At 51.4% G+C, this 27,019-nt stretch overlaps 2 protein-coding genes across 3 annotated transcripts in view; one reads left to right on the top strand and one right to left on the bottom strand.

Annotated features, from left to right (window-relative positions):
- Positions 1-19,580, top strand: part of TBCD (tubulin folding cofactor D) — a 157,217-nt gene extending 137,637 nt beyond the window's left edge. For both annotated transcript variants that reach the window (XM_012803216.2, XM_023511052.1), the window contains 13 exons: positions 673-791; positions 2,230-2,321; positions 2,862-2,999; positions 3,837-3,920; positions 4,664-4,822; positions 4,909-5,047; positions 6,409-6,530; positions 8,279-8,356; positions 12,694-12,783; positions 13,208-13,295; positions 13,979-14,088; positions 15,381-15,465; positions 19,192-19,580. In XM_012803216.2, coding sequence (XP_012658670.1) covers positions 673-791; positions 2,230-2,321; positions 2,862-2,999; positions 3,837-3,920; positions 4,664-4,822; positions 4,909-5,047; positions 6,409-6,530; positions 8,279-8,356; positions 12,694-12,783; positions 13,208-13,295; positions 13,979-14,088; positions 15,381-15,465; positions 19,192-19,206 — 1,319 coding nt within the window. In that variant the 3' untranslated portion in view covers positions 19,207-19,580. The remainder of the gene's footprint in view (positions 1-672; positions 792-2,229; positions 2,322-2,861; positions 3,000-3,836; positions 3,921-4,663; positions 4,823-4,908; positions 5,048-6,408; positions 6,531-8,278; positions 8,357-12,693; positions 12,784-13,207; positions 13,296-13,978; positions 14,089-15,380; positions 15,466-19,191) is intronic.
- B3GNTL1 (UDP-GlcNAc:betaGal beta-1,3-N-acetylglucosaminyltransferase like 1) overlaps positions 19,329-27,019 on the bottom strand; it is a 114,026-nt gene continuing 106,335 nt past the window's right edge. The window contains exons 10-13 of the mRNA XM_012802825.2: positions 26,902-26,970; positions 26,596-26,670; positions 21,632-21,760; positions 19,329-19,425 (exon numbers count right to left, since the gene is read on the bottom strand). Coding sequence (XP_012658279.1) covers positions 21,680-21,760; positions 26,596-26,670; positions 26,902-26,970 — 225 coding nt within the window. The 3' untranslated portion in view covers positions 19,329-19,425; positions 21,632-21,679. The remainder of the gene's footprint in view (positions 19,426-21,631; positions 21,761-26,595; positions 26,671-26,901; positions 26,971-27,019) is intronic.

Raw genomic sequence — 27,019 nt, 5'->3', positions numbered from 1 at the left:
TTTTTTTTTTTTTTTTTTGAGATGGAGTCTTGCTCTGTTGCCCAGGCTGGAGTGCAATGGTGTGATCACAGATCACTGCTGCCTGGAACTCCTGGGCTCACATAATCCTCTTATCTTAGTCTCCTGAGTAGCTGGGACTACAGGTGCCTATCACCATGCTGAACTAGTTTTTCTATTTTTAGGGGAGGCGGGGTCTCACTCTTGCTCAGGCTGGTCTCAAACTCCTGAGCTCAAGGGATCTTCCCATGTAACTGTTGTGCTCAGCAGCTCTGCTGCCAGGTGCCCTGTGTCCAGCACAGAGTTGTGCCTGCTCTGTCTCTAATGGAACACTCTCATTTGTGAGGAAGACATTGTTTCATGATAAGCATTCATGTTCTTAGTGAATTAAAAGGAGAATTATGAATGTATCTACCATTCTTATCACCCTCTTGAATTTAAGAATGAAACCATGTAGTTAAAATTGCTTATGAAAACCTTAAAACCACCTTATAAAAATTCTTTTTTGATATTTGTTTTGAAAAATACCACTTTGGGACTGTCTCCACTGTGGAAGCTCGAAGCAGCCATCTCTCCCTTCCTCTGATGGCCTTGCTTGTGTTTGGAAGTGCATGTAGCATGTGGGGAGTGTGGTGGCAGCCTGGCCCTTGTCCTCAGGCTCTCCCCTTTCTCCAGAGGGGCTGGTTGAGCAGTACCTCGCAGAGCTCCGGAGCCCCGAAGAGATGACTCGATGCGGCTTCTCTTCAGCCTTGGGCGCCCTCCCCGGCTTCCTCTTGAAGGGCAGACTCCAGCAGGTGGGCCTTGGTGTAGGGCGGGCATGGGCTGAGGGGAGTAAGGAAACCACCAGGCATCTTCGATTGGGAAAGAATTACTGAAAACCAGCCATGAGAGGGAGCAGGGGCGCCAGAGTTGTGTGGCTACCGGCACCTGACCAGTCTGCTGGTGGAAGGATGGCCTTGGAGGAAGTTCTGCCACACCCTGGAAAGTGCTGTTTGCAGAATTGGTTGTCCTTGCAATGAGAACACGTTTGCTTCCTGTGTCTCAGCCGCCTCCAGGTGTCATCCCCAGACCCACCCGTCCACCCTACATTAGCAGTGAGGGAGCTGCCATGGAGTTGCTATGTGTCTGTCTCACCTATGGCAACAGGGCCACCCCTCTCAGGTGCTCTTCCTGGCCTAGAAGGACAGATAGCGCCTGGCATCCACTCTCTGGGCAGTGGCTGCTGGGCTTCAAGCATAGCTGGGTGGAGCTTGCTGCACAGAGACGCCCCTGAAGAGCCCACCCCACAGGCTTACTGGGCAGCTGGTCCAACCTCTGTCGTCTGCAGTGTCCAGTAGGGAGAGATGGTCCCTCTGCCCATCTGTTGAATTGAAAGGTGGGGGGATTGTTATCAGCCTTCTACCAAGAATGGGGCTTATTCTGTGTCCTGGGGCCACTCAGGCCTCATCCCAGAGGGGCACATCACCCACTGCCTTTCCCTCAAGCCCCACTCTCCTCTCGCCTCCCTTTCTCACCTTGCTGACCTTGTGTTGTATACTAAGACAGGGTGTCCCAAGTCCTCCTATCCCTGGTTTGTCTCTCTCTAGGGTAGTGATACCCCCTCACCTCCAACACCCTGCCTTTGTCCTGAGCCCACCCAGGGTCATAATGATATAGGTGGCACCTTGCTCGGTATATCCTTGGGCCCTATAGACCTGCTCCCCTCCTGCCCCACCAGCTTTAGTCCATGGAGTTCTCATCTCACCCTTCACCCCATTCACTGTCCACCTTGACCCTGCCAACCTCCCCACCAGGCATCCTGCTGCTGCTGGACCTAGAGGACACTGAGCCAGGCCCTGGCCATGCTCTGCCTTGGGCCACCTGTTCCCTGCAGTCCCCAGGCTATAGCTCTAGGTAGACTGTCAGGTGCTGGGTGGGCCCCTCTACCAGTGAGACCCCCCTGCCACTGCCATGCTGGGGTCTGTGCATGTGAAGTAGGGTCCCCGTGAAGTAGTTGTTAGGACTAAACTATCACTTTAGAAACAGATGGAACTGTTAGGGTGCAGCAGTCTCATTTGTCTTCTGTCTCAGGATGAGGCAGGAGCCAGTGTCTGCCTGTGCATCACTCTGGTCACACTGGGTGTGGCACCACTGATTTGCCTGGGAGCCCATCCTGAGGGCTTTGTCTGTGTGCACAAGGGCACACTTGTCTTAGAGCTGACATCCTGCTGCTGAATCTTCACTGTGTTTCAGGTGCTAGAGGGTTTGGCAGCCATCACCCGAGCTTCTCCTGAGGACATGAGCTTCGCTGAGTCTAGGAGAGATGCCGTGAGGGCCATTGCCAGGTGAGCCGCACCAGCACCCCGCTGAGGTTGAGGCTCAAAAGCCAGTGGCCAGCACTGATGGGGCTTGTCAGAGGCCTGATCATAAAGCTGATGGTCAATCTGTCCAGGCCTGGCTTCCAGCCCCCACCCCCAGTTTTCATCTCTAGCTCTGCTCATTAATGGTTTCATGTCAGACCCATAGTGAGATCACTTCTTTACTTCATGAAACTGGCCCCTTCGAGGTTGGCAAGGAGGGATAATGCAGCCAGCTGGCTGTGGGGTGAGCTCTGCCTCTGGGTGGCACTTGGACCGTGCCCCTCGCTACCCACCCTGCATAGGCAGGGCCCACACGCCCTCTGTCCCTATGTCAGCATCAGTCACTTTCTCGTCAGGGAAAGGGAAGAAGGACCAGCCACAAACGGCCTCTTTTACACATTGAGGTAGCAGCATGTGACTTCAGAGAAAGGAGCTCTGGGCTCTGAGTCTTCTTCGGGCCTCTGGTCTGCCCTGAGAGTGTGATGTGAAGGCCTCGCTGCTCATCGCACATGTTTTAAATCTAAGGATATGCCATACTGTGGGAGTGAAGGCAGGGGCCCCGGATGAGGCTGTGTGCAAGGAGCACGTTGGACAGCTCTACAGCACTCTGCTGGGCTGCGTGGACGACTACACCACAGACAGCAGAGGGGACGTGGGCGCCTGGTAAGCAGCAGCCAACATCACTTGTTCCCAGTGAGACCCATTTATTCAGTGAAAACTAGAAAGCCTTGAGTTTTTCTTCAGTGAGCAATCTTAACAGATGTGTATGTTGTGTTTCAAAGGTCTGTGGGAAAGTTACCCATTCTCTGTCTTGGTGGCATTTGTTATGAGATTTTGCTGTGGCTTGTCCAGTCTGTCTGCAGCAGTTAAACACGAACTGTTTGACAGTGTGAGAGAGAGTGAGCAAGCATGTGTGCCTTGATGTCCCACTGAAGCGAGTCTGAGTCACCTCTGAAACTCACCTGTGCAGGGAGTCTTGGAGCCCAGCTCACAGGTGGCAGGTGGGTCTCCCCATCTGCATTTTCTTTCTTTCTTTTTTTTGAGACAGTCTCAAGCTATTGCCCTGAGTAGAGTGCTGTGGCGTCACAGCTCACAGCAACTTCCAACTCCTGGGCTTAAGCCATTCTCTTGCCTCAGTCTCCCAAGTAGCTGGGACTTTAGGCGCCCACCACAATGCCCGGCTATTTTTTGGTTGTAGTTGACATTGTTTGGCAGGCCCAGGCTGGATTCGAACCCGCCAGCTCTGGTGTATGTGGCTGGCACCTTAGCTGCTTAAGCCACAGGCGCCAAGCCCCCATGTGCATTTTCCCAGTGCATTGGGGGCCCCCGGGCCTTTTGTTCCTGGCAGTGAACCAGCTTCCCAGAGAAGAGCCCACCTGGGCTCCAGGAGGGTTAGTCACGGGCATTGTGCTCACAGGGCCTGGCCACTGTGGCTGCAGGGACCAGGGTGGGGAATCCCCATCCTGGGCTGAGTTTCTCTGCATTTTTTCATCCCCGCAGGGTTCGAGAGGCCGCTATGACCAGTCTGATGGATCTGACACTTCTTCTGGGACGGAGCCAGCCTGAGCTGATTGAGGCCCACATGTGAGTGTCCCACGGCATAGGTGTGCCCTCTAGCCCAGGAGGGGCAGCTGTGCACTTGCTGATCTGGGAAGGTGGGCTAGCACTCAGTGGGGCTTGTGCCCACTGCCCCAGTGAGCCTCTCAGGCTCCTTACCCCCTGCTCATGCCCTTCCTCCTGCCCCTAGGCCCGGGCCATACTCCCTGTGCAGTGCTCAGGGCTAGGGCAGGGGTGGCCTCTCTCTGTGGGGTCTGGGCATCTGAGGGTCTGACCCTGCTGGGACAGGCTGAGCTGTCACTTACTTAGTTCCCTGGCCCTAGGGCTGCCTTTAGGTGCCACCCCTGCTTGGTCTCCCTGGCCCTGCTGCAAGGGACACTTGCTCTGTGGGGATTCCTGGCCCTGTTTCCTCAGGACTTCTTTCTTCCCCATGTCACCCTTTCTTTCCTGCCCATTTCTTCCCTCTGCCTAGCTCCGTCTTCCTCCTTACCACCCTCTGCCCCCACTCCAGTCCCACTTGGCAGTCCTGCTTCTCCCCAGAGACTCCACTGATGTGTATTTAACATGAGTTTGTCGTACACCTGCTGGGTCAGGCTTCTGGAATGTCAGGTGTGTGGGATGTGGTCCTCTAGGGCCCAACGCCCTGTCAGCTGTGGACTCTGCTACCCTACTTGAATTCATGGTAGTGACAGGCTGATGGTGCTGAGGTGACTGTGTGTCCTGTGTTTGGGCTGAACCGTCAGTTCCAACTATGTGCCCCTGGTTTGCAGCTGCGAGCAGGTCATGTGCCACGTAGCCCAGCAGGCGAGTGAGAAGATTGACAGGCTCCGCGCTCACGCTGCCAGCGTGTTCCTGACACTCCTGCACCAGGACAGTCCCCCTGTCCCCCATATACCCTACCGCAGAGAGCTGGAGCAGCTCCTCCCCAGGTGTGTCCACATGTGACCTCCGCATGCCTCTCCCCTCTGGCCATGGTGAGTGTGTAGGTAACTTGCGTGTTTACTTTCTCCCTCAGGTCTGACATCACCTCTGTAAGCTGGAATGTACCATCCCAGGCCTTCCCTCGCATCACCCAGCTCCTGCGGCTGCCCACCTACCGTTACCACGTCCTGTTGGGGCTGGTCGTGTCTGTGGGTGGCTTGACAGAGTCAACGGTAAGTGAGCCCGGCCCGGGAGCCCACGGGGCTGGGCTCTGGGGAGCATCTGGCTTGGGCCTGAGTGGCTGGTAGTACATTGAATCTGTTGGAGGCAGAATCAGCATCTGCAGTGGGCTCAATGGGGGACTAGGAGGTGGGTGGGGGTCTCTGCTTCACTGCCAAGGTGTGACTGGGTTCTTCTGCCTTTTGGGGACTTGCAACAAGACCTGTACCTCGAGCTGCCTTTGTGTTCATGTGGAGCCCTGGGCATCTGGGAGGCATACAAGTTACTTCTACTGTAGTGGGAGTGGTTAATTTTTCTTAAACTTGCTCTTTGGAAGATTCTGACAAAGGCCCACACCCATAGGGCATCACAGTGACCTTATATGTGCCCGGTGTGTGTGTGTGTCCTGCCACATGACATAGTGGCTGTACACACTGGGATTTGGGGGAGGAGGGGTATTTTAAAGTTCATTCCAGAAGTTGTATGATTTGTCCTGTTGGTGCTTCCTGTGTCTTTACAGGCTTTCCTAAAGTCTGACCACAGCACTCGGACCATACTTGGGTCTCTTTGGTCGTGTCAAGTCTGAGTCAGAACCAGATTGGGTCCCTGGCTTCGCCCAGCCAGCATGCCCGGGCTCTGATATTGTTTGACTCCCAGCTCCTCCTACTAGCTTCTCATGCCATTTGTTTTTTAAGAACTCTGCTTGTTTGGCCTGTGTGTGTCCTGCCTTCTGGAGGTGGCTGGTGCTTTGCTGTGTCCACCACCTGTTTCCTGTGAGCTACCACCTTTGCTTAGTGGCTGGTCAGGGGCTTCCTGGGCTAACTTTGATCTGGTCCCCGCAACCATCTCTCCTCTTTGCCTTCCGTCCTGTGGTGGCAGAGCTGATGGGCAGCCCTGTGCTTGTGGATTTCTGTCTTTGCTCAGAGGGACGGTGGCCCTCCACTTGGGGCTGGGTGCCCACAGGGTCCAGTCCTTCAGGGGCCATCTCTGAGCCCACACGCAGGAGCAGCCTCAGCCTCCAGGGTGCTAGGCACAGCCCTGGGTTGGGGGTGTCTTTGGTACCTGGAGCCCAGGTTGAGCCAAGCAGCTCCAGGGTCTCCTCATGACTTGTCACTCTCGGCATCTGCATCTTGGGCTAACCTCACAGGGCAGCCCAGCAGCAATAGCTATGTTGGCTCACATGGGACAGCCTGTAAGAACTCAGGTTGTAGGCAGCGCTGCTGCTTTGGGTGTTAGCCCTATGGGAAGCTCAGCGCTGCCTCCACCTTCACTGAAGATCTCTCATCTGTAGTTTAAGGTCCTCTCAGCTCTCAACAAGATGTTTGGGGGGCGGTGAAGGTGGGTCCTAGCCTCATACGGCTACATCACCCTGCAGGTCAGGCACTCCACCCAGAGCCTCCTTGGGTACATGAAGGGGATCCAGAGTGACCCACAGGCCCTGGAGGGCTTCAGCAGGACCCTCCTACAAGTCTTTGAGGACAACCTTCTCAACGACAGGTGAGTGGCCTTGGCTGGGGCTGTGCCTCCTGGGTCTGCAGGGTGGGTCTTCCAGCCCTGGCCCTACCTTGGCCAGAGAAATGACCCAATGACCAGTGCAAGTGGAGTAGAACAATGCCTGTCTATGGGAGGGCAGTAGGATTCCCCTGGGGACATGTATACTGACAGACACCACAGTATTGGGGAAAGTGATAAATAGGATCTATTTTCTAAAGTTTTTGGTTCTGGCTCTTTGGGTAACTGCTTTTACATAGAGATGAGACCCTGTGAGCCTCCGCCTCTGAACCAGGCGCCCCCTCCCACAACAGAGTGGCTTATTCCTGGCACACACGTGAGTGGATGAAGCTTTGGGCAAGGTGCCCTCACCTGGGGCCCTGTCAGCATCTTGCCTTGGGATGTACAGAGCAAACGCAAACTCAGCCCTACTGTGCCTGCAGCCCCAGCTACCGGGAGCTGAGGCTTGAGGATGCTGAACCTGGGAGCTGGAGGCTGCAGGAGCTGCAATGGTGCCATTGCCCTCCAGCCTGGGTGACAGAGTCTCTGTCTTAAAAAAAATTGCAGCTGCATAGCTTTATTTTGGACTCTTTTCTATTGCCTTGATATATTTTCTTATCTTTGTACCAGAACCACATTGTTTTGGACACTTTAGCTTAACTATATTTATTTAGTTTTAGGTTGATATGAGGAGGACACAGACCATAAGGTTGTGTAACTTACACATGGAAGCCTAAAGTCTGACTTCTGGTTCTCTCCCACAACCAAAGTGCCCATGTGAACATGTGACCTTGTGTCAGACCTACAGGAAGCTACCGAGCATCTGCCCTGCCCCCTTGTTTAATTTGAGATTTTCTTTCATGTGGGTCTGTGATTGTTCATCTCCTAGTTTCAAATTCATTTTTGAGCATATGTGATGCTTGTTTTTCCAATCTTATGATATTTATTTAGGAGAATGTTCTCCAGATCCATCCAGGTTTGTTACCAAGGATGTAATATTTCTGTCTTTCTTTAGTGCTGAATAGTCCTTGGCACGTGGACCACAGCTTATTATTCCGCTCGTGCATGAGGAGCATTGGGGTTGTTTGCACATCTTTGTGATAGTGAACTGAACTGCTGTGTACCATGTTTTATTTCTTAATTATTTATTTTTGAGACAGTGTCTCACTCTGGGTAGAATGCCGTGATATCACAGCTCACACCAACCTCAAACTCTTGCTCAAGTGATTCTTTTGCCTCAGCCTTCCAAGTAGCTGGGACTACAGGTGCCTGCTACAGCACCCAGCTATTTTTAGAGATGAGGTCTTGCTCTTGCTTAGGTTGATCTGGAATTCCTGAGCTCAAGCAATCCACCTGCGTCAGCTTCCCAGAGTGCTTAGACTGCAGGCTTGACCACTGCACCCAGCCATGGGCAATGAAATTTAAAATAAAGATGAATTCAAAGACTTGATGGCTCAGGGTGAGAGAGGCCTGAGATCAGCTTACAACATTTCCTCCTGCCTCCCAGAGTGCTAGGATTACAGGTTGTGAGCTGTTGTGGCTGGCTTTACCATGATGTTTTAATTGAGTGCTGTTAGCCTCCTGCTCTGCTCCTCTTTCCATGGTGTTTTGTCTTTTCCTGATCTGTTGCATTTCCACATAAATTATAAAATTGGTTTGTCAGTTTCTGTAGCCTGTTGTGCCAGGGTTTTGGTCAGGATTGTGCTGGCCAGAGCTCGCGTCAGGTACCTGCGTCTCATGTTCCTTCTCCCCAGGGTGTCTGTGCCGCTGCTGAGGACGCTGGACAAGATGCTCGCCGATGGCTGCTTCGAGGCCTTTGCAGCGGAGGAGGAGTGAGGCTCTGCTTATTCATTGCTGCTTTTCTGGTTAATCCTAAGTATCTCACACTTTAAAGAAAAAGTAATCCCACCCAGGCATGAGAATCTCGGGGAGAATTCCCAGGGTGTTCAGAGTCAATTCTTGCGCATGTTGTCAATCCCAACAAGGCAGGAGGGCAACCCCAGCAGATGGGTGGGCCCCAGGGGCTGCTGTGGGGCCTGTTCTAGTAGCTGCTACAGCCCCAAAGGGCCTGGGCTGGACAAGTCTAGGAACAGTGGCACATTGCAGGGACAGGGCTGGGATGTATGTGCTTCCTCAGCTTCTTGGTCAGCTGTGGCTGCCTTGGAGATATTGTGTGACTGCCCTATTGTGGTACTGGGTGTCCTTGGTGATTGGTTAAGGGTCCTGAAGCTATTGCTTCTAACCTGTTAGGTGGGTTGACTGTCCCCCATGCAAGGTCTCTGCTCAGTGCTGGGCTTTCTGGTGGCTCCTCCCCATCCTCAGCAGAGTCCCTGTACTCAGGTGCTGATTGGGAGGCCCAGGGACACCCCACTGCTACCCCCACCCCACAGGCCTCCAGAACTTCTTCAGGAGCCTCCTGTCTAGGCTCTGTGACTCTGTCTTTAGCAGGTGCTGTGGAAGCCTTTTAACCTCTCAGCACCCAGGGATTTACCCTTGTAGTTTGCAAATATGTCACTGGCCAATTGCCTACACTGATCTCAGGATGCTGGGGGAGGGGGGACAGGGTCCATTAAGATCTGTGGATCTGGCAGCTACTGAATGAAGAAAAATAGACACTACAAAAGACAAGAGATGAGACAACACAGAATTTTCAAAGGTTGAGAACACAGGGGACCACTGCCCGTTTGTCGGGTTCTGACAGTGGTCCCAAGTGTCAGTTCCACTCAGCTTTTATTGAGGGTTATTTGCTGATTAGCCCAGAGGGTAAGTTGAGGAAGGGAATAAAGATGCTGGCAGTTTCTCTGAGTGAGCATATTAGCTCCTGTTGTTTTTATAATCATTAACTTTTAAGGGTCTGAGCAGCCTTGAAAAATCCAGAACCTGAGCCTTGTGTGGGGGCAGCCTCCTGTCTGTGGTCACACACACAGATTCCTAAGGGGGTGTTAATACCTGCTAGTTCACTGCAGAGGAAAACACCACTGGTGTCAATCTCCTCTCAAGAATGGGTTGGAAATTTTCCTTTCATCACCATTATAGGGTCTTCCTTTGTGATGAGGGATATAAGCCCTTCTACCCATATTTCAGGGCTTGAGCTGTTCCCTTGATTTCTGCCCCAACCAAATACAAATCTCCACAATGGGTATTTTGACTGTTAACTGGGCTAGGGACTGCCTAGTTAATGTTTCTTGCTAGGCCTTGTATACAGCTTCCTCTGTGGCCCTTATTCTTCAGAGTGTTTACAGACCCAACAGTGGTGATCACAAGCTGTATTCCCTAACAGGCCAGCCTTCTAGAAAAAGCAGGAAACTTGCTCAGATAAGAAATTTAGCGGCCACTGGTTTAAAGGTAAACTAGCTGACTTTTCTTTGTTCTGCCTCACTCAGCTTACCTTTTTATTTTTATTTTTTATTTTTCTGGGGGTGTTTTCCTCTGCCAAGAATGAGGTCTTTGGTCCTCATTTGCCTGCATCAGGATGCATGAGCCCAACATGGCTGTGGGCCATTATCCTTTGATGCTTATTACAGGATTTGGTTTGCCAAAAGATTCTGTTTAAATTCTTAATATGTACTTTTTAGGCTTAAGAATTTCAAAACAAGATGATGTGGGAACATCTGCTACTAATATAATTCTTATTTCTTTTGACAACTCTGTCAATTTTTACTTTGTGGACTTTGAAGTATATTTTTGGTACATGTAAGTTTAGGGTTGAATCTTATACTAAGTGACCTTTTTCATTGTAGGGATGCATTCTATTCTTTTACTTTCAATATTTTCATACATTTGTGTGTGTCTCTTATAAACATGATAGTTTTGTAAAAATCTAGCCTGACAATGTTTATCTTTAACTGTGTCCTTTAGTCTCTTACATTTGCTCTCCTTGTCTTCAGCCTGTGCTGGGGCACAGCTGCCTCCCCCTTCCTCCCTGTGCTTTCACTTTGATTAATAGAATAATTTTTATTGTTCCATTTGTCCCATATTTGTTTGGGACTTTTCACTCTTTTCTCTATGGTGACCCTAGCAATCACCCCACATATCCCTGACTTTACAAAAGTCTAATTTTTGATATTTTGTCCTCCTTAGGCAGCACCAAGGATATTGGGTGTGCGGTCCCTGCTCTGTGGACCCTCCCTCTGCACCTTTCTTGTCCCTCTCACCACTGCATCCACTGGGTCCCTCTACCCTTAGAACATCCTTGGGAACGCCTAGAATACTCAGTGCGTGTAGAGTTATGCTGCATTTTAGCACATCTCTGACCCCCGCTGCACCCTGCCAGCTGCACGCTCCTCCCCTTAGGCCACTTCTACCCTCTTTGCCTGCCAGCTCTTAGAATGTCTCTGAACTGCTGTTAGGTTTCTTTGTGGAGTTCTCTTTTCTGGGGTTTCTGTGTCTCTTAGGTATAGGTTTTTTATTTGGTTTGTTTCACATTGCTGCACTCATGCAGCCTTTGCAGTCCAGCTCTCACCCTCCTGAGCACAGGCCTCCTGGTCGTCTCTCTGGGGTGTCTGGTTCAGTGTCCTCGGGGGCTTGGTGAGGTGGTGGGCACCATGTGCTTTCTTTGCTTCTCTTACTGTCTGGACGCTGTATTAAGGATTCCAGGTCCGGCTTGGCGCCTGTGGCTAAAGTGGCTAAGGCGCCAGCCACATACACCTAAGGTGGCGGGTTCGAATCCAGCCCAGGCCCACCAAAACAACAATGACGGTTGCAACCAAAAAACAGCCAGGCGCTGTGGCGGGCGCCTGTGGTCCCAGCTACTTGGGAGGCTGAGGCAGGAGACTCGCTTGAGTCCAGGAGTTGGAGGTTGCTGTGAGCTGTGATGTCACAGCACTCTACCCAGGGGGACAGATTGAGGCTCTGTCTCAAAAAAAAGAATTCCAGGTCAGATCACCCAGAGTGGGGCAGTGTGTACGTACACTGTGGACAGGACTTCCGTTTGCCCTTTTGGGGATCCTGACAGCAGCAGCATCAAGGGTTGCCCTGACCCTCATCAGCCCTGAGGGTCTTTGGGATGCAGATGTGCCCTCTCTCCCTCTGTCCCTGGGGCGCAATCTGCCCAGGGCTGGTACAGAGTGTGTGGGGTCTGCATCTTCCAGCACCAAGACTCAGTTCTTATCCCTGCTGCCACTGAGGGCTCAGGACATGCTCTGGCCTCCAGGGCCCTCCATAGGGTTTGTGAACCCACCTGACCTAAAGCACTGCCTGGTGCAGTCACTGCCTAGGGGCAGCAGTGCCCTGCTATGCTAAGAATGGGCTCTAGGGACAAGGGTATGGAGGGTGCAAAGTAGGGAGCCCACAGTGGCTTCCCTGGGACAGAAATGGGTTGGGCAGGGCCAGGTCCACTGAGGTCCTCTTTGGAGATGCTCTCTCAATCCTGTGCAGAGGCCACCAGGGCACAGGCATGGACAAGGTGGTCAGGGAATTGGGTATGGACCTGGAAGGGCCCAGAAGTATGTGGGTGGCAGGGATGGGAAAGCCTTAAAGCTGCAGGGGCAGCTTGAGTCAGGACAAGCTGAGGACCAGAGAGACCATAGGACTCAGCCTGTGATGGTCACTTTGTCCCCAGCGTGCATTTCAATGACCTGGGGGGAGAGAGATACCCTACATGGACACCTCAGAGGGGCAGTGAGGACCTGGGACCCCATGGTGGGAATGGCTGGGACCTTGGCACCAGTGGGCAGGTTCAAGGCTGCTGGCCTGCTGCTCTATTGAGGGCCCATGAGTATTTTCCTGGGACTGTTTTCAGGCTGGGAGCTGTCGTCACGAACTGGCCCTGAAATGGTAGTGTCCAACGTGATGGGTCACCAGCCTGTGTGTGTGTTGGGGGGAGGGACAGAAGCTGTCCTCCATGCCTTTGACTCCTGGACTGGTGTGTACCCTGCAGGGTCACACAGTGCTGGCTAGGTCAGGTTCTCTTCCACTGGGGCCAGTCATTTAGGCATGTGTGGTCTTGCTGTCACTGCACCAGGGTCAACCTGCATGTGTAGGACGCTGTGGGTGCCAGGTACACAGGGTGGATCCTCTCTCCCCTCTGCTGGGGTGGTGGTGGTGAAGGAGGCAGGCTCCATGTTAGTGGGGGGCTGGCCCTCTGGTCACTTAGTGCCACCACAGCCTGTGTCATGTGAGTCCATGTCTCTCTGAAGCTCGTCCCTAGAGCACCGTGTTCTCCTTCTAGCCACCCCTTCTGTGTGAAGCTGCTTGCACTCTGTAAAGAAGAAATCAAGAAGTCGAAGGACACCCAGAAGCTGCAGTCTAGCGTCGCTGTGTGAGTTCTCAGCACCATCAGGTTTGCCAGGAGCAGGAGGCTGTGGGCACAGAGCCGGCAGCCAAGGTCATTTCCCATAAAGCTGTCCAGAGGCCTGGTGCCTCTGTCTACCTGAAACGGTCTAAGCAGGGCAGCCCCAGCAAGGCTGGCTGAGCAGTGGCCACTGTCCCTGCACTGCTGTTACCTTGGATGGGGGGAGGCCCACAGCAGCCCCCAGGGAGCAGGAGGCGCAGTCCCTTTGGAGTACGTGCATGATCAGCCCCGATTCCCCAGGATACTATGGAACAGGAGCCTGGTGTCTATACACCTTGGTCTTCAGGGCTTAGGTGGATGCTCAGCCACATTTCCCCCTGCTCTGCAGACCCCGAGTTGTCTTGGGGACTTAAGTCTGGGGCAAAGGGTGTGACAGGTGTGGTTTCTGCAGGTTCTGTGGTATGGTGCAGTTCCGTGGCCACACGAGGAGGCAGGCCCTGCTGCAGCTGTGTCTGTTGCTGTGCCACCGGTTCCCCCTGGTGAGTCCCCAGGGGCCTCTCCTGGTGAACAGAACCCACTTCTAAGTTGGTCTCCACAGAAATGTCACGTGGGCATATCTAAGTCAGATCTGGATACTGAGGCAGGGCAGGACTTTGGTTTACTTGTAAACTTGGAGCAGCCGGCTCTGGCACTGGACAGGGAGGGGCCTCTGCATCCTATGGGCCCTGCTCTTGGGGGCCTGTGCCCTCCACTCCCTCTCCCTGCAGGGTTAAGTTTCTGGGATCTCTCTCTGGCTGGAGAAAATCTCTTGTGATCCAAACGTGAAATTTCCCTAAAAAGTAAAGATAACTTACATATCATAAAGCGGCTCTCAAAGTGTGGGGCTAGACCCATACAGCCCTCAGAGAGGTCAGCAGTGCAGGTTCTTGGATAGGTTCTGTGGACTAAGGACCTCTAGGTGTGGGTCTGGAGGCTTCTGAGACCACCAGACACAACTAGGGAAGAAAGCAGGTTAGAGAGAGCTACTCCCATAGAAGCATGTTTTGAAAGCAGTGTTTAAGAAAGACCAGCAGACCTCGGCTGTGGAGGGTGGTGACAGTTATGGAGGGTGGTGACGGGTCAACCAGGGCACACACGCCCCCTGCCCACCATCCTGTCCTGAAATCTCTGTGGGATAAGGCAGTGGTGGTTCTCTCCTGCTAATGCTCTATCCCCATGCCAGATCCGGAAAGCCACAGCCAGCCAGGTGTATGAGATGGTGCTGACCTACAGTGATGTCGTGGATGCCGATGTTCTAGACCAGGTCCTGGCCGTGCTCAGTGACACAGCCTGGTGAGTGTGCCCCTCCCCCTAAAGGTAGCCTCACACCATAGCCTCCCATCTCCAGGGCCATCTGTCTCTTCCAAAACCCTTTGGAGGGAAGAAATTCCCATCCTGGCAGCCTTAGCTTTGCCCATTACAAGGCAGCAGCATCTGATCAAGAGGGGTTGGGAGGAGCATGGGTGGTAGTTGTGCTGTGCACACACACACATCTGTGCACACAGGCACGTGCTCACACGTCTGCATATATGCTCAGACACGTCTGCATATATGCTCAGACACATCTATACACACATTTCCACAGGGAAGCAGTCTTGTCACCCTGTTTGAGAGATAATGATCAAAACTTGGGGTGGGGGGGTCATGCCAGTATTCAAATGGCATGTCCAGGGTGAGTGGTGTCCCCACATGGAGCATCCCTGCTGACCACAGAGCCTTGGTTCCAGCTCTGCTGGGCCAATCACCATGCCCTAAGTAGGGGAGAATAGTGACCTTCCTGGATGGCTGGCTGTAGGACTGAGGCCAGCAGGACAGAGGTGGTCTGGCCTCAAGGCTTCATTGTGGCTTTCCTGTCTCTGGAGGAGCGGACAGCTTTCTCTTAATGTTCCTCAGCAGAAGCAGCTGTCTCTGGGGAGCAGCTGGGCCAGCCTGCTAGTATCCAAGAGACAGTGCCACTTAAGACACACTTTATTATTATGTTTTAAACTTTTAAACCACCAAGGCACATTCTGGATAGATTCTAAAATCATTAGCTTTCGGACAGGGAAAAAAAGGGTATCCAGAGTCTGCGCAGCCTGAGCCCAACTGCCACCTCCCTCTTCTCAGATGGGAGGATGCAGGCATTGGCGGGGGGGGGGGGTCCCTTCCCCAGAATTTAATCCTCCTTAAAGAAAATCCCTAGAATTTAAAAATAACATTTTTTTATCACACACACAAAAAACATGCCCAATATTTTTCCATAGTGCTGCTAGATTTTTCAGTGAGAGTAGTGAATAAAACTTTAAACACCCTGTAGCTCTTCCTCTCCATTTCCTCCTTTCACAGCCCTGGGTTGGCCTCGGGTCCTCCCCTGAGGTGCTCAGATGGGCTGGACTCATGTGGAAATTCTCTTCTGTCCTCGTGCCTTAACATGGTTTGCGTGGGTGTACATTTCTGGGGTGGGGGTGCCTTTTCCCCAGTTTCCACTGATCCAAGGTGCTGTGTGTCTTTGCACATCAGACAAGTTTACTGAGACTTTCAGGTCAGTGTGATACACTTCAAGGTTCCATGTGGTTCTCAGGTCTCATAGCTTCCTCCTCTCTCAGGGAGTCGGAGCTCGCAGTGGTGAGAACACAGCGGAATCGCCTGTGTGACCTCTTGTGTGTGCCTCAGCCTCAGCTGGTGCCCAAGGTAAGCCCGCACCACCTGCATCGTGGGACAGGTGGCACCCAGTGCCCATTGCCCTGAGCTCTGTGATTTAGAATGTTCTGGGTCACTCCATCATGCCTAGCACAGCACACCCTGATGGCAGCAACCAGCCTTCCAGGGCCCCTGAGGGTCAATTGCACTGGTAGGACTGCCTCTGAGTCCTGCCCATGTCTGCAGCCCCAGACTGAATCCACTCCCTCTGGGCGTGTTCTGGGGACAGTGGGCTAGTGTGGCCATGAGTTTGTTCACGTTCCAAGGGCCACACCCACAAGTAGGACCAGGGCTGGGTGCAGAGACCCCAGAAGCTTCCCCATTCCCTGACCAGATCTTCAGAGCTGCCGTTCCTTACAAAATAGGGAAAACAAGTGTGTGGGGTCTTACAGGCTTTGAGAACCAAGAGTGCCCTATTGTGTTCTCGAGCCCTTTCTGCTATTCCCAGGCTGCCCCTGCCAGACTCATGGTCCCACCAGGAGTGCCTTCCCTCCCTCCACATGCTAGGTTGTCTGTGTTCTATTTCTGTCTATGGCACAGGCCTTGTGTTGTTGCTGTGGGCCTCAGCCCCACGCCCCTTTGGTTCTTTGCTTCCACCACTGCCTCCCAGGACCTGCTGACTCTGCACTGATGCTGCCTTGATGCTCATTCTTGGTGTTTTCCAGGGCCTGAGCCATGTCTGTTGAAGCTGAAGTTTCTGAGATCTTGGTGCCCGAGCACTGCCCAGGTTCTGTTGTCACAGAAGGTTCAGAGTAAGCCACATGTGGCAGGCAGAGGGTCCTGTGCGCTGAGTCCTCACTACTGGCTCAGGAAGCACACGTACTCTTGTATTTCGCAGCTGTGTCTCTGGGGAGACTCTCTTGACTTTTCTTATTGAAGAACATGGGAAAGAGGCTGCTCTGTCCTGGGGCCCAGTTCCCCTAGCCAGGAGCCAGTGTGAGCCCCCTGCATGGGCAGGGCTGCTGCTGTAGAACCTACTGATGAGCAGGTTTCCCAGGTGACTTTGCCATGAAATCCCCCCTGCAGCACCTGTGGGCCCCGTAGGCTGTGCCCATCTCCACTGCGGCTGTTCATGGGACAGCACTGATCTGTCTTGCGTTTCCCTGATGAAAGATGAGCCCAGACACCATGTTACATGCAGTCTGACCATTCTCTTCTGGTCAGTCCTATCCCGACCTGCTGCTGTTTTCTCCAGGTTATCTGTTCTTTCACACTCTATTTGTAAGGGCTTTCTACATACTCTGGATACAACAGACATCCACTCTAGGAGCACTAGTTCTTCCTCAGAGCTAATATGTTTCAACTTAACTGTTTTTCCCCTTCTAGTTTCACGATTCCTGTTTAAGATACATTTGCCTACCCTGAGGCTACATTAATAGTCTCCTGGTTTTCCTGAAAACTTAGTTTTACCTTTTACACTGAAATTCACAATCCACCTGGAATCAAGCCTCGTATCTGTGGGGAGAACCCAGCTCCATGCAGCCCTGTGCCTGTCACAGATGTGCGCACTGGCTGTGGACTGGGTTCTACTGGCTTTTCTGCCATCCGTAAGCCAGTGTGAGTCTGACAGACATGTGTGGGGCTCATGGTAGTGGTTTATATTTTTCAAAATTGTTTTGACTCTTCTTTGCCGTTTGGGTTTCCATAAAACTTTCAGAATCAATTTGTTGTTTTGCACGATAATACCTGCTGGGAGCTTGAGGGAGATCAGAGCCCACATGTACATCTGGAGAGAACTCTGAGATTCTGTGTCTTCTGCATCTGCAATTTGGGAATGGCCTGGTGTTTTATAGTTTTAACACAGATTTTGCACACCTTTCTATAATTGTCATACAGTTGTTGGATAATTTTGTTTATTTTTCTTTTGTTCTTTGTCATCTTTCCCTTTCAGTTTGGGAAGTTTCTGTCCACCTGTCTTCGCTCCTGCTTCTTGGACCCCCATAGCATCATCGCTGCACGCCCTTGTCAGCCTTTAGCTCATCAGCTACGCTGTGTTAAATGCAGTCTGTTCTGATGCTTGGCCTCTGTTGGCTGTGCTTGTTCTTGGCACGTCTTCTATGTTTTTGTTGAGAGCCAGACATGTTGTATTGAGTCCCAAATGGGCCTTTGATATAAGGGGCTGGGTTTTCTGGCTGGAGTTGCTGTGTCGAACGTCTGCAGCAGCCACAGGGTCTAGAGGCTTCAGGATCTTCAGTTCCTAGTCTTGTTTCCCTGACCTTTGACTCCCTGTATTTTCGCTGAGTCCTACAGCTGGAATTGTGGTGGCTGTGCTGGGGGTGGAGGGAGTACTGCTCTCTGGGCTGCTCTTCCCTGCGCTGGGGACAGCTCTGTCACATCCTCCCAGCTGGATCAGCCCCTGGGAGGACAAGGCACAGCTATGGTTCACAGGGGTAGAGGGGCCTTCAGGTCTTCCTGGCAGGTCCCTAAAGGAAAAGCACAGGAGGCTGGTGCACTTGGCCTCCAGGGTGCAGCAGGCTGTCCTCCTAAGGCTGGTCTTGAACTGATCGCTGCTCTCCCTGGTTTCGTGGTTGAGAATGAGTCTTCTGACGAGTCAAAGAAAAGTCACTGATTTTCATTTGTGCAGCATTTTTTAAGGTTGCTTTGTGCTTTGAAGTCTGATATTAATACAGCTGCACTGGGTTTTTTTGGTGTTTTGTATCATTTTATCTTCCCTCATTTTACTTTCAGCTTCTACCTCTTCTCACATTTAAATGGATCTCATATGAACACCATGTAGTCAGGTCTTTTTGTGATGCAGTGAAATAGTTTTTCTGGTTGGAGTGTTCTGGATTTAGTTTTAGTGCAATTTCTGACATGGACATGCTCTACCACCTGTTTCCTTGGGACTTCCCTATTTGGTAACCTTACCCCTCTTGGCTTCACCTGGATGGAAGCGTCCGTTTCACCCCCTTGGCTAACCTCCTCAGTTTTCCTTCTACTCGTCCTGATGCTGCCTGCCCTACTCTTGGTTTATTAGACAGGAAGAATCTTGGCACAGCTAGGTGCTGTCCTGGGCACTGTTGGGATTTAACAGACACTCTTGACCTGCCTCTGTTCCGTGTCTTCTCAGCCATCTCCACCTCTTTCCCGACTGTCCTGCCTTCTGTACTTAGGAAACTTGTGCATTTCCCTTCTTTCTGCATCTTCCCTTCTGGTGTTGGACTGGCTGTGCCGGTGGCTTGCTCCCCTCACAGGAACTGCATCCAGATAAGCAGGGTGGTGGGCACTGATTTCATCACCCCCACCCCCACCACCACAAGTGACACCTTGGGCTGAGGACAGGCTCAGCATCCTGACGAGGCCTTGCTTCTTTGGGTTCTTGTAAAGGCTGAACTCAACATCAGGCTTCTGAATTAAACGTGCTTTTTATATTTTTATTAGTGAAGCTTTCCAAACACACACGAATGAAGTTAGACACTATGCTAAATCTCCCCTCCCACTGCCTATGTGTGGCTCAGCACTTGATGGTGCCCTTTTTATTTTTTTTGCAGTTTTTGGCTGGGGCTGGGTTTGAACCTGCCACCTCCGGCATATGGGGCTGGTGCCCTACTCCTTTGAGTCACAGGCACCACCCTTTTCAGGCTAAGCTCATATTAGCCATGGGCACTGTGGCCTCAGGCTCCAGGGCAGTGGCACACGCCCTCACACAGGGACTGCAAATTGGATGGGGTGACAGTGCTGGCCAGGCTGACATTCCTTATCCTGTCTCTTCTGCAGCCGACCAACTGCTGAAGCCTGCCCTGGCAGCCGGACACTGATGGCAACACGGGAACCCTAGTTAATACAGGCTGGTGTGTGCTATGCCATCCAGCCCAAGCTGGGACTCCAGCCCTTGTGGACACCATCAAGTTCTACGAGGGTCTGCCAGACCGATCTGGATCTCTGGTGATGTCATAGATGAGAACAGGATTGAGTTCCTTCTCAGATGTTCCACGCTTGTTGATTTCAAACCTGGTGACAAGAGCTCACACTTAAGACATCTCATGGCTGTTAGAATAAGATCTAACTTGTGCTGAAATAACTTGCTTGAGCTGTACACACAGTGTGAGTATCATATAAGAAAGAACAAAATGAAGTCAGTCAAATAAAGAGCCTTTCTAATCTGAGGCTGAATCATTCTTGTGACAGCTGCTCTGTGCATTGCAGAGTGTTCAGCAACATCCCTGATGCCAGCAGCTGTCTCAGCTGTGACAAAAAGTGTCTCCAAAGGTCAGTACTCTGGGAGGCTGAGGCAAGTGGATCGCCTGAGCTCAGGAGTTTGAGACCAGCTTGAGCAAGAGTGAGACTTTGTCTCTACTAAAATAGACAACCCAGCCAGGCGTTGTGGTGGGCACCTCCCACCTACTTGGGAGGCTGAGGTAGGAGGATTGGCTGAGCCCAAGAGTTTGAGGTTGCTGTGACACCACGGCACTCTACCCAAGGTGACAGAATGAGATTCTCTCTCAAATGGGGCAAATTTGCCCTTATTTGAGAACCACCATTCTAGTATATAAAGGCAGAAGGAAAATGATCCCAGTTGGATAGTCTCAGATGTAAAGGAAAATGCTAAACAAAGAAAGCAATCACTGTGATCACATAAACAGAAAGAATAATGGCTTATATGTGATTTTTGTTTGTTTTTTGGAGACAGGGTCTCAGTCGCCTTGGGTAGAGTGCCATGACATTGTAGCTCATACAAACAGCAAACTCTTTGGGCTCAAGTGATCCTCTTGCCTCAGCCTCCTGGGTAGCTGAACTTACAGGTGCCTGTCACAACATCTAGCTACTTTTTAGAGATGGGGGGTAGGGGAGTGGGGGTGGTGTCTTGCTCAGGCTGGTCTTGAACTTGTGAGCTCAAGCAATCCTCCCACCTCGGCCTCCCAAAGTGCTGGGATTACAGGGGTGAGCCACTGGCCCAGCCCAATGTGTGTGTGTGTGTGTGTTTTAAAAGCATGTAGAATTAACACAGACAATAATAGCAGCATATAAATAAGGGTGGAGTTGGTGACTAGATTTAAAGCATCTCAAATCTGTGTGTTCTATTGGAATAGAGTGTAAATAATTTACTTATCAGCTTGGCCAAGTACGTGTGTTGAAAAATTTGGGGTCACAACCAAAAAAGTTAAATAGGGAAATTATAACTTCACTGGTAGAGGAGAAATGAAGTAAAAATACACTCAAAGAAGCCAGAACAGCATGGAAAAAAAGGACAAGCTGCAAGAAATAAATAAAAAATAAAAAAAATTAGAAATTAGCACACACAATATATGTAAGTGTATTCAATCCTCCAATAAATGGCAATTCCTCAGCTAATGGACAAAGATTAAACTAGATAAAAATACAGCTGTGTGGGGTGGTGCCTGTGGCTCAAAGGAGTAGGGCACCAGCCCCATGTGCCAGAGGTGGTGGGTTCAAGTCCAGCCCCGGCCAAAACGCAAAAAAAAAAAAAAAAAGATAGATAGATGGATGTGTGCATTTACAATTGGCATACCTAAAACAAAGTCATAGACGAAGTCAAGAAAAGACATATTAGTCACATACTTTCACTAAAAGCTAGGCCACAGTCATTAATATAGGAGGTACTTATGTTAGTATTTTTACAAATAGGGCAAATAGTGTTATTAGAGATCAAGATTAATATAGGGTGATTACAGAATTCAATGGGAAGTAGAGCTTTCATGCCCTTGTATATACTTTGTAACAGTCATAGAGTGTATGCTATTAAACATTTAAGAAATTAACCAATCTACCTCCATACTGTATTTTTTTGAAATTGATATCTGATGTTCATTAGTAAGAAATAGTTGAAAAATAAAAGCTTGACCTAGGAGACACAAGCAGAATGTAAAGAACAAATGCGTGTATTTTCAAACTTCGATAAAACAAGCTCTTATTTTTAAAAATACATGTTTTTTTTATCTCCAGATAAGGTCACATTTAAAAGAAAAACATAGCTTAAAAAGAAATTATAAAATATGTAATTAAAGTTAATGAGATACTGTTAATCACAGCAGATGGCATATGCCTACAGTGGTTACTTCTGGGATTCTGAAGTCCTGAATGTGCACATCATATATTTGAGAAGGCAAACTATTAACATACTGAACATAAGCAGTTAGACTAAAGAACATGTAATCACAAAAGTAGACTATGAGCACAATGAAAATGTTTAACAAACCCAAATGGTGCTTTGGAGAAAAGACGGCCAGGGTGGCTGCCCAGGTCCTCAGCTGAACAGCAGGAAGTCTCGGCCCTCCTGCAGGTGCAGCGACTGCAGGTTGTCCTCAAAGGCACCCCCCGTGAGGTCCTGTCGGGAGCAGAGGGTTTGGCTCAGGCCTCCCGTAGGGGCCAGGGTCACCTGTGTATACCTCTCAGGTGGTCTCCTGTGAATTCTGTGCCATTAAAACTAGATGCTTCTGTAAAGCAGCATGTTCCATGCAGAGGCTGGAGAGGACAGTGGCTGGGTCGCTCTAATCACAGGTCCTGCTGGTCACCGTGGGTGGGGGCAGAGGATTCTCTGAGCTGTCCCTAACACCGGGCCTGGGCCCTCACTCCAAAGGGATTTAAAACGAGACTCCTTTTTCAACCAGGGCACCCCTGCCCCCCTGGCAGGGTCCCTCAGAGTAGACCCTGTCCACTCCCCCGGGGCTTCTGTCACTCCCCAGCAGGGAAAGCCCAGAGAGGCAAGCAGGCTGGTGGCTCCCAGGCCCACCCCTTATCCAAGGCCCTGAAGACAGGCCCAGCACAGTGGGAGGACAGAGTTGTGGGCAGAGGGGACCATCTGGCTCCTTGGGCCAGGCTGTGTTCCCTTCCATCAGAACCATCACTCCTCTCCCCAGACAGCACCTTTTCCTGTTCTGTCTCTGCCCCCTTATCTCTGTGCTTCTAGAGTCTGCAAATGACACACCTGGGCTTGGGGCCAGCACAGCCCAGAGTCTGGCCCAGTGAGCCGTTAGACGAGACTCCATTTAGAGGAAATGTGCTTCTGTAGATCAGTGTATTTCATTAAGAGAATGAAAAGGTCAGCACAACATTTGCCAAACAAAACCAACCAGAACTGGGGAACATCCAGGAGCTGAGTGAGGAAAAGCCTACTGGGCGATGTCATGAGTAAATCCAAGTGTCCGAGAGATAAGGACAGCCTCAAGAACCTGGCATACCTTAAAACCACAGTGAGAGCTGGTGGGAACCAAGTGTGCCCAACCTAGAATCGGTGAGCCCACATGGCCTGGGCCCTGCCTCTTAGGTGTGTCACCGGTTAGCCACTTTGCCGCACAGTGCCCTGAGGCAGGCACATTTGGAAATGACCTAAACAGAGGTTGGCAAGTCATGGCCTGTGGGGCAGAGCTGGTCAGCTGGCCGCTGTTGCAGTCTCCCTGGGACACAGAAGATGTGCAGCTGCAAAGCCCACTGCGGGGAACCTGCCCGCTGAGCAACCTGTAGTCAAGTCAGCCTCCTGGGCACCTCATGCATGGCCAGTTAGAGTCAGAGAGTTTAGTTTTGAGAGTTTTTGTAGTCCATGTGCAAGCAACCAAGTGCTTATTCTTAGTCTGTGTGCACATGTGCTGTGAGTGTCCTATGCCCCACCCCCCCCCACCCCCGCCATCATGAATGCTGCCCAGTGGCCATGCCAGGCCCTGGGCCTGTGGGAGGTGGTTCCCACTTTGCTGCAGGACAATGCCATGGTGTCCTGTGGCCTAGCCACCATGTGTTGTCCTCTAGGCTTTGTGGTTGCATTTCTGGAGGACAGGCAGAGATTTAGCGCAATCGTCAGGGCCCTGGGTTCAGAGTGGTAAATGAGCACTGGCTTCAGCTTGGTCTCCAACTGCATCAGCCCTCAGAGGAGAGTCAGCCCATCCTTTGAGGCCAGGCGCTGACACTGACTTCTCTGCAGCTGTGGAAGGTCCATGTGGCATCTTCCACTAGAGGCTATTTACCTTGAAAATCTGATGTTTACTGTGACCCTGTTTACGGGAGATCTCAACTAGACTTTCCGGATAACTTGCTGTGGCTTCTCTCCCTTCCCCTTTATGTTACAGAGATGGGTCTTCCCTAAACCTCAGGAAATGGCCCCTGCAATGTCCTCCCCTCCTGCAGCCCTCACAGAACTGGAGTCACGGCCTTGTTCTGCATGAGGCCGTGGCTGGCTTGGTCCTCCATGCAGACCACTCAGATCTCTCCATGTCAGCAATAAGGCTGCTTTACATTCTTACCGCCCTGTGTTCACTGAGTGACACTTTTTAGTTTCTGTCAAGAGCTTTTCCTTTTTTTCCACAACTTGGTTGCTTGGCATAAGAGGCCCAGCTTTGGCTGGTGCCTTCCTCACTAAGTTTCATCATTTCTGGCTTTGATTTAAAGTGAGATTTGTGACTCTTCCTTCTCTTGAACACTTAAAAGGATACTGCAGGGTTACTGACTGGCCTAATTTCAATGTTGCTGGTTGGGGGAGAGATGGAGCAGCCAATCACGGAACAGTCAGAGCACACAGCACTTGTGGTCTGTGTCGCCTCTAATTAATTATGATAATAACATCAAGTAATCACAATAATAACCATAGGTCACTGTAACAGACAAGTAACAATGAGAAAATCTGAAATACCATGAGGACTAATTACTAAAACATGACATAGAGGCATGAAATGAGCACATGCTAATGGGGAAAGGGCACCAACAGACCTGCCTGATGCAGGGTTGACAATAACCTCCAATTTGTTAAAAACAAAATCTGTAGAGTGCAATAAAGTGAGGTCTGGTGCCTATAACTGCCAAAAATATTTGGGCCTGATTAGGGTTTGAAGGAGGTTACAGGGGCTACAGGGGGGAGGGAGAGAGTTATAGCCTCTGGACTGGCACATTGGAATCTACCCTGGAGAGAGTTAAGGAATTCTGGGGGGTATGACCCAGTGAGCCAAGTAGGCTGCTCCTGGAAATGCAGCTTCTAGCCTGATCTCTGATCTCTAGCCCCTGAATGATTCCCCCATAAAACAGACAAGGATGGGGGGGGGCACCAACACCATAAGACATGCAGATACCACCACATGGCCCCTAGCACAATAACAGTGATTACTGACACAGAGTAAAGGAAACTGGATTTCTGGGACAAGAGAATTACCTATAGCCAGTGATACCAGGACGGCCTGAGGGGTGCCCCTGGGGATGCTGACAGGTGTGTGTGTGTGGGGGGCAGTGCTCACAGTTGCACGGCCTTTGTGTGCATCTCCTCTCATGAGTAAGGGGGACCCTCTTCCACTCTCCTAGAAAAACCTGTGTTTATCTCCCTTTCACCTTCAATAAAACGCACCCTTTACTTGGAGTAGACCCTTCTATCTTGCTATCTTGGAGCCCCCCGAGTCTTGTCTCTCCTCCCCAGCTCCTTGCTCTCTTTGACTCAGCTGAACTTGCTAGTTCTGATGCACGACCCCAACCTAGTTCACTGAGCAGTGCAGAGGGGAGTTCTTGCCGCTAACAGTGCCACAAAGTTTTATTTTAGTTTTGACTGTTTCCCAGCTTAGGCCTGTATTAGTTACCTATTGCTGTGTAACAAGTCACCACAAACTGAGCTGCCCTACTCAACACACAGATCTTTCTTGGTTTCTGTGGAGTGGGAACCCGAACCCAGCCCTGGCCAGGATATGGGTGCTGCCTGTATCTACCCATTAACCCCGACCCAACACATTTTAGGGCTTGCACATGTGTGGCTGCTGCCCCTCTCAGAGAACCCTGTGTGCCCCATCCCTCCCCACCCCTGTTCACCGCTTCAGTGGGACTGGCAGGGCAGTGGCCTCCATCCCTGGGAGCAGAATGGGAACCACAGGCAAGGCCCCGGGTCAGGCACTGTGGGAGAGGCTGTGCTTTGTATCTACTTTGCAGATGTCTGGAATTTTCCATGACAAAAAGATTTCAAAAAGAAAATCTTAAACCAGGAACAAAGAGGTAGTTCCTTCACTTAATAAAAGGCATTTACAAAAATAAACAATTCACCACCATTAGAAAGGAGAGATTCTGCAGAAATCAGGTAGGGGGCATGCAGCCCCTACTCTGGAAGGACAGGTAGGAGGAAACCAAAGTGCCCTCCTAATCCCTAGAGCTGGTAGTTAGACCCACATGAAGTCAGGGTCAGGTGTGGCCAGCAGCGAGCAAAAGGTGAGGCTTTCAGACACTGTACACAACAGCAGAAGCTACTAAGGTGCCGGCAACAAGCGGACCAACGGGCCTCAATGTCTGCAGTGAGGCCCCTCTGTGCCCACCAGATCCCACCAGGGGGATTCAGGGGCTTAGAGGCTGAGCTCACCATGATGAGAGGCCTGCTGGTGGGGCCGCGGCCCAGGCCACACCACACAGGCAGCCACCTGGCCTTTGCTGCCCAAACAGAGATTACTTCCAGGTGGGCTGCAGGCTCTTCACACCAGTACACAGTTCCACGTGAGAATCTGTGTCTCTCTGTTAAATACTGCTACTCTGAAAAAAGGGTCTAAGAAAGCCCATGAAAAGACAACTGGGAAGAAACACATGGTACACACTTGACACCATGGACTATCATCCAGAACAGATGAGAGCTCCTAATAGTCAGAAAGACCACACCTGCCCGAGCAGGAAGCTGGTGTCCTGGCATCACCAAGCGCCCTGCCAACCCAGACCTGAAGGAATAGGGCTGACCTCAGAGATGATGGATTTGTTCACAATGTGGTTGGCCAAGAAAGCTGAAATAACCCAGAAGCCCACTGTAGGGTCTCACCAGCATGTGGGAGGCCACAGACACAACCGCCCTTTGCCAGTGGAGGTGACCACTGCTCTCATGGTCTCTGTCATGCTTTACCTGTAGGGACTTTACAGGGTTTGTAAGCACCCAGTACCACTGACAAGGGCCTCAGAGGCAGCTCAGATGTGGACTTGGACCCAGGGTTTTGTAAATGTTAGTTTTACAAGGTGTTTAAAGGCTGAAGAGAATCCAGCACACTAAGAACCTTGTGCTGCCTCTTGCCCCCAGGGCACAGAGGAGAGGAGGGCTGGCCTCAAGGGTGTGGGTGGCAGCAGCTGACTGGGGGCTTGTCCCAGGTCCCATGGTCATTGTGCAGCCACAGTGGAACAGTCCATGGGGCAGAGCCCGAGACCCTTGCCCCCCACGGCCAGGCTGACACTCACCAGCTTCATGCAGATGATGAAGGGTGGCTGGGCTTCTCGGAAGTGCAGGATGGGAACCCGGGGCTTGGGCCTCTCCTGGGAGAGAGGAAGTGACTGTCAGCCCTGCCCTGAGTCACTTTAGGCTGTGGCCGTCCAGGGCTGGGCTGGGCTTCCACTATCCCCTGCTTGGCCACCTCACAGGTGCCTGCAGAACCAACCAGGGTAGTCCAGTCCTGGGGCCCATGAACACGCAGGGGTCCCTAAGGGATGGGCTTGCTAGGCAGCCCCCCCCTCAGCCCAGGGGCAGGGTGGATGTCTAACACACACCTCAGAGTCCTCGTGGCAGTAGAAGCCCTTCTGGATCTTGTTCTCATCCACGTCACAGAAGGCGGCTACCTGGGGGAGCATAGGGCAGCAGCTGGGATGGGGCCTGGGGGGAGGGGGG

This window comes from Otolemur garnettii, unplaced genomic scaffold, assembly GCF_000181295.1.
Source record: "Otolemur garnettii isolate 467f Iridium unplaced genomic scaffold, OtoGar3 scaffold00018, whole genome shotgun sequence".
Classification (NCBI taxonomy): domain Eukaryota; kingdom Metazoa; phylum Chordata; class Mammalia; order Primates; family Galagidae; genus Otolemur; species Otolemur garnettii.
This window is presented reverse-complemented; position numbering and strand designations above follow the sequence as displayed.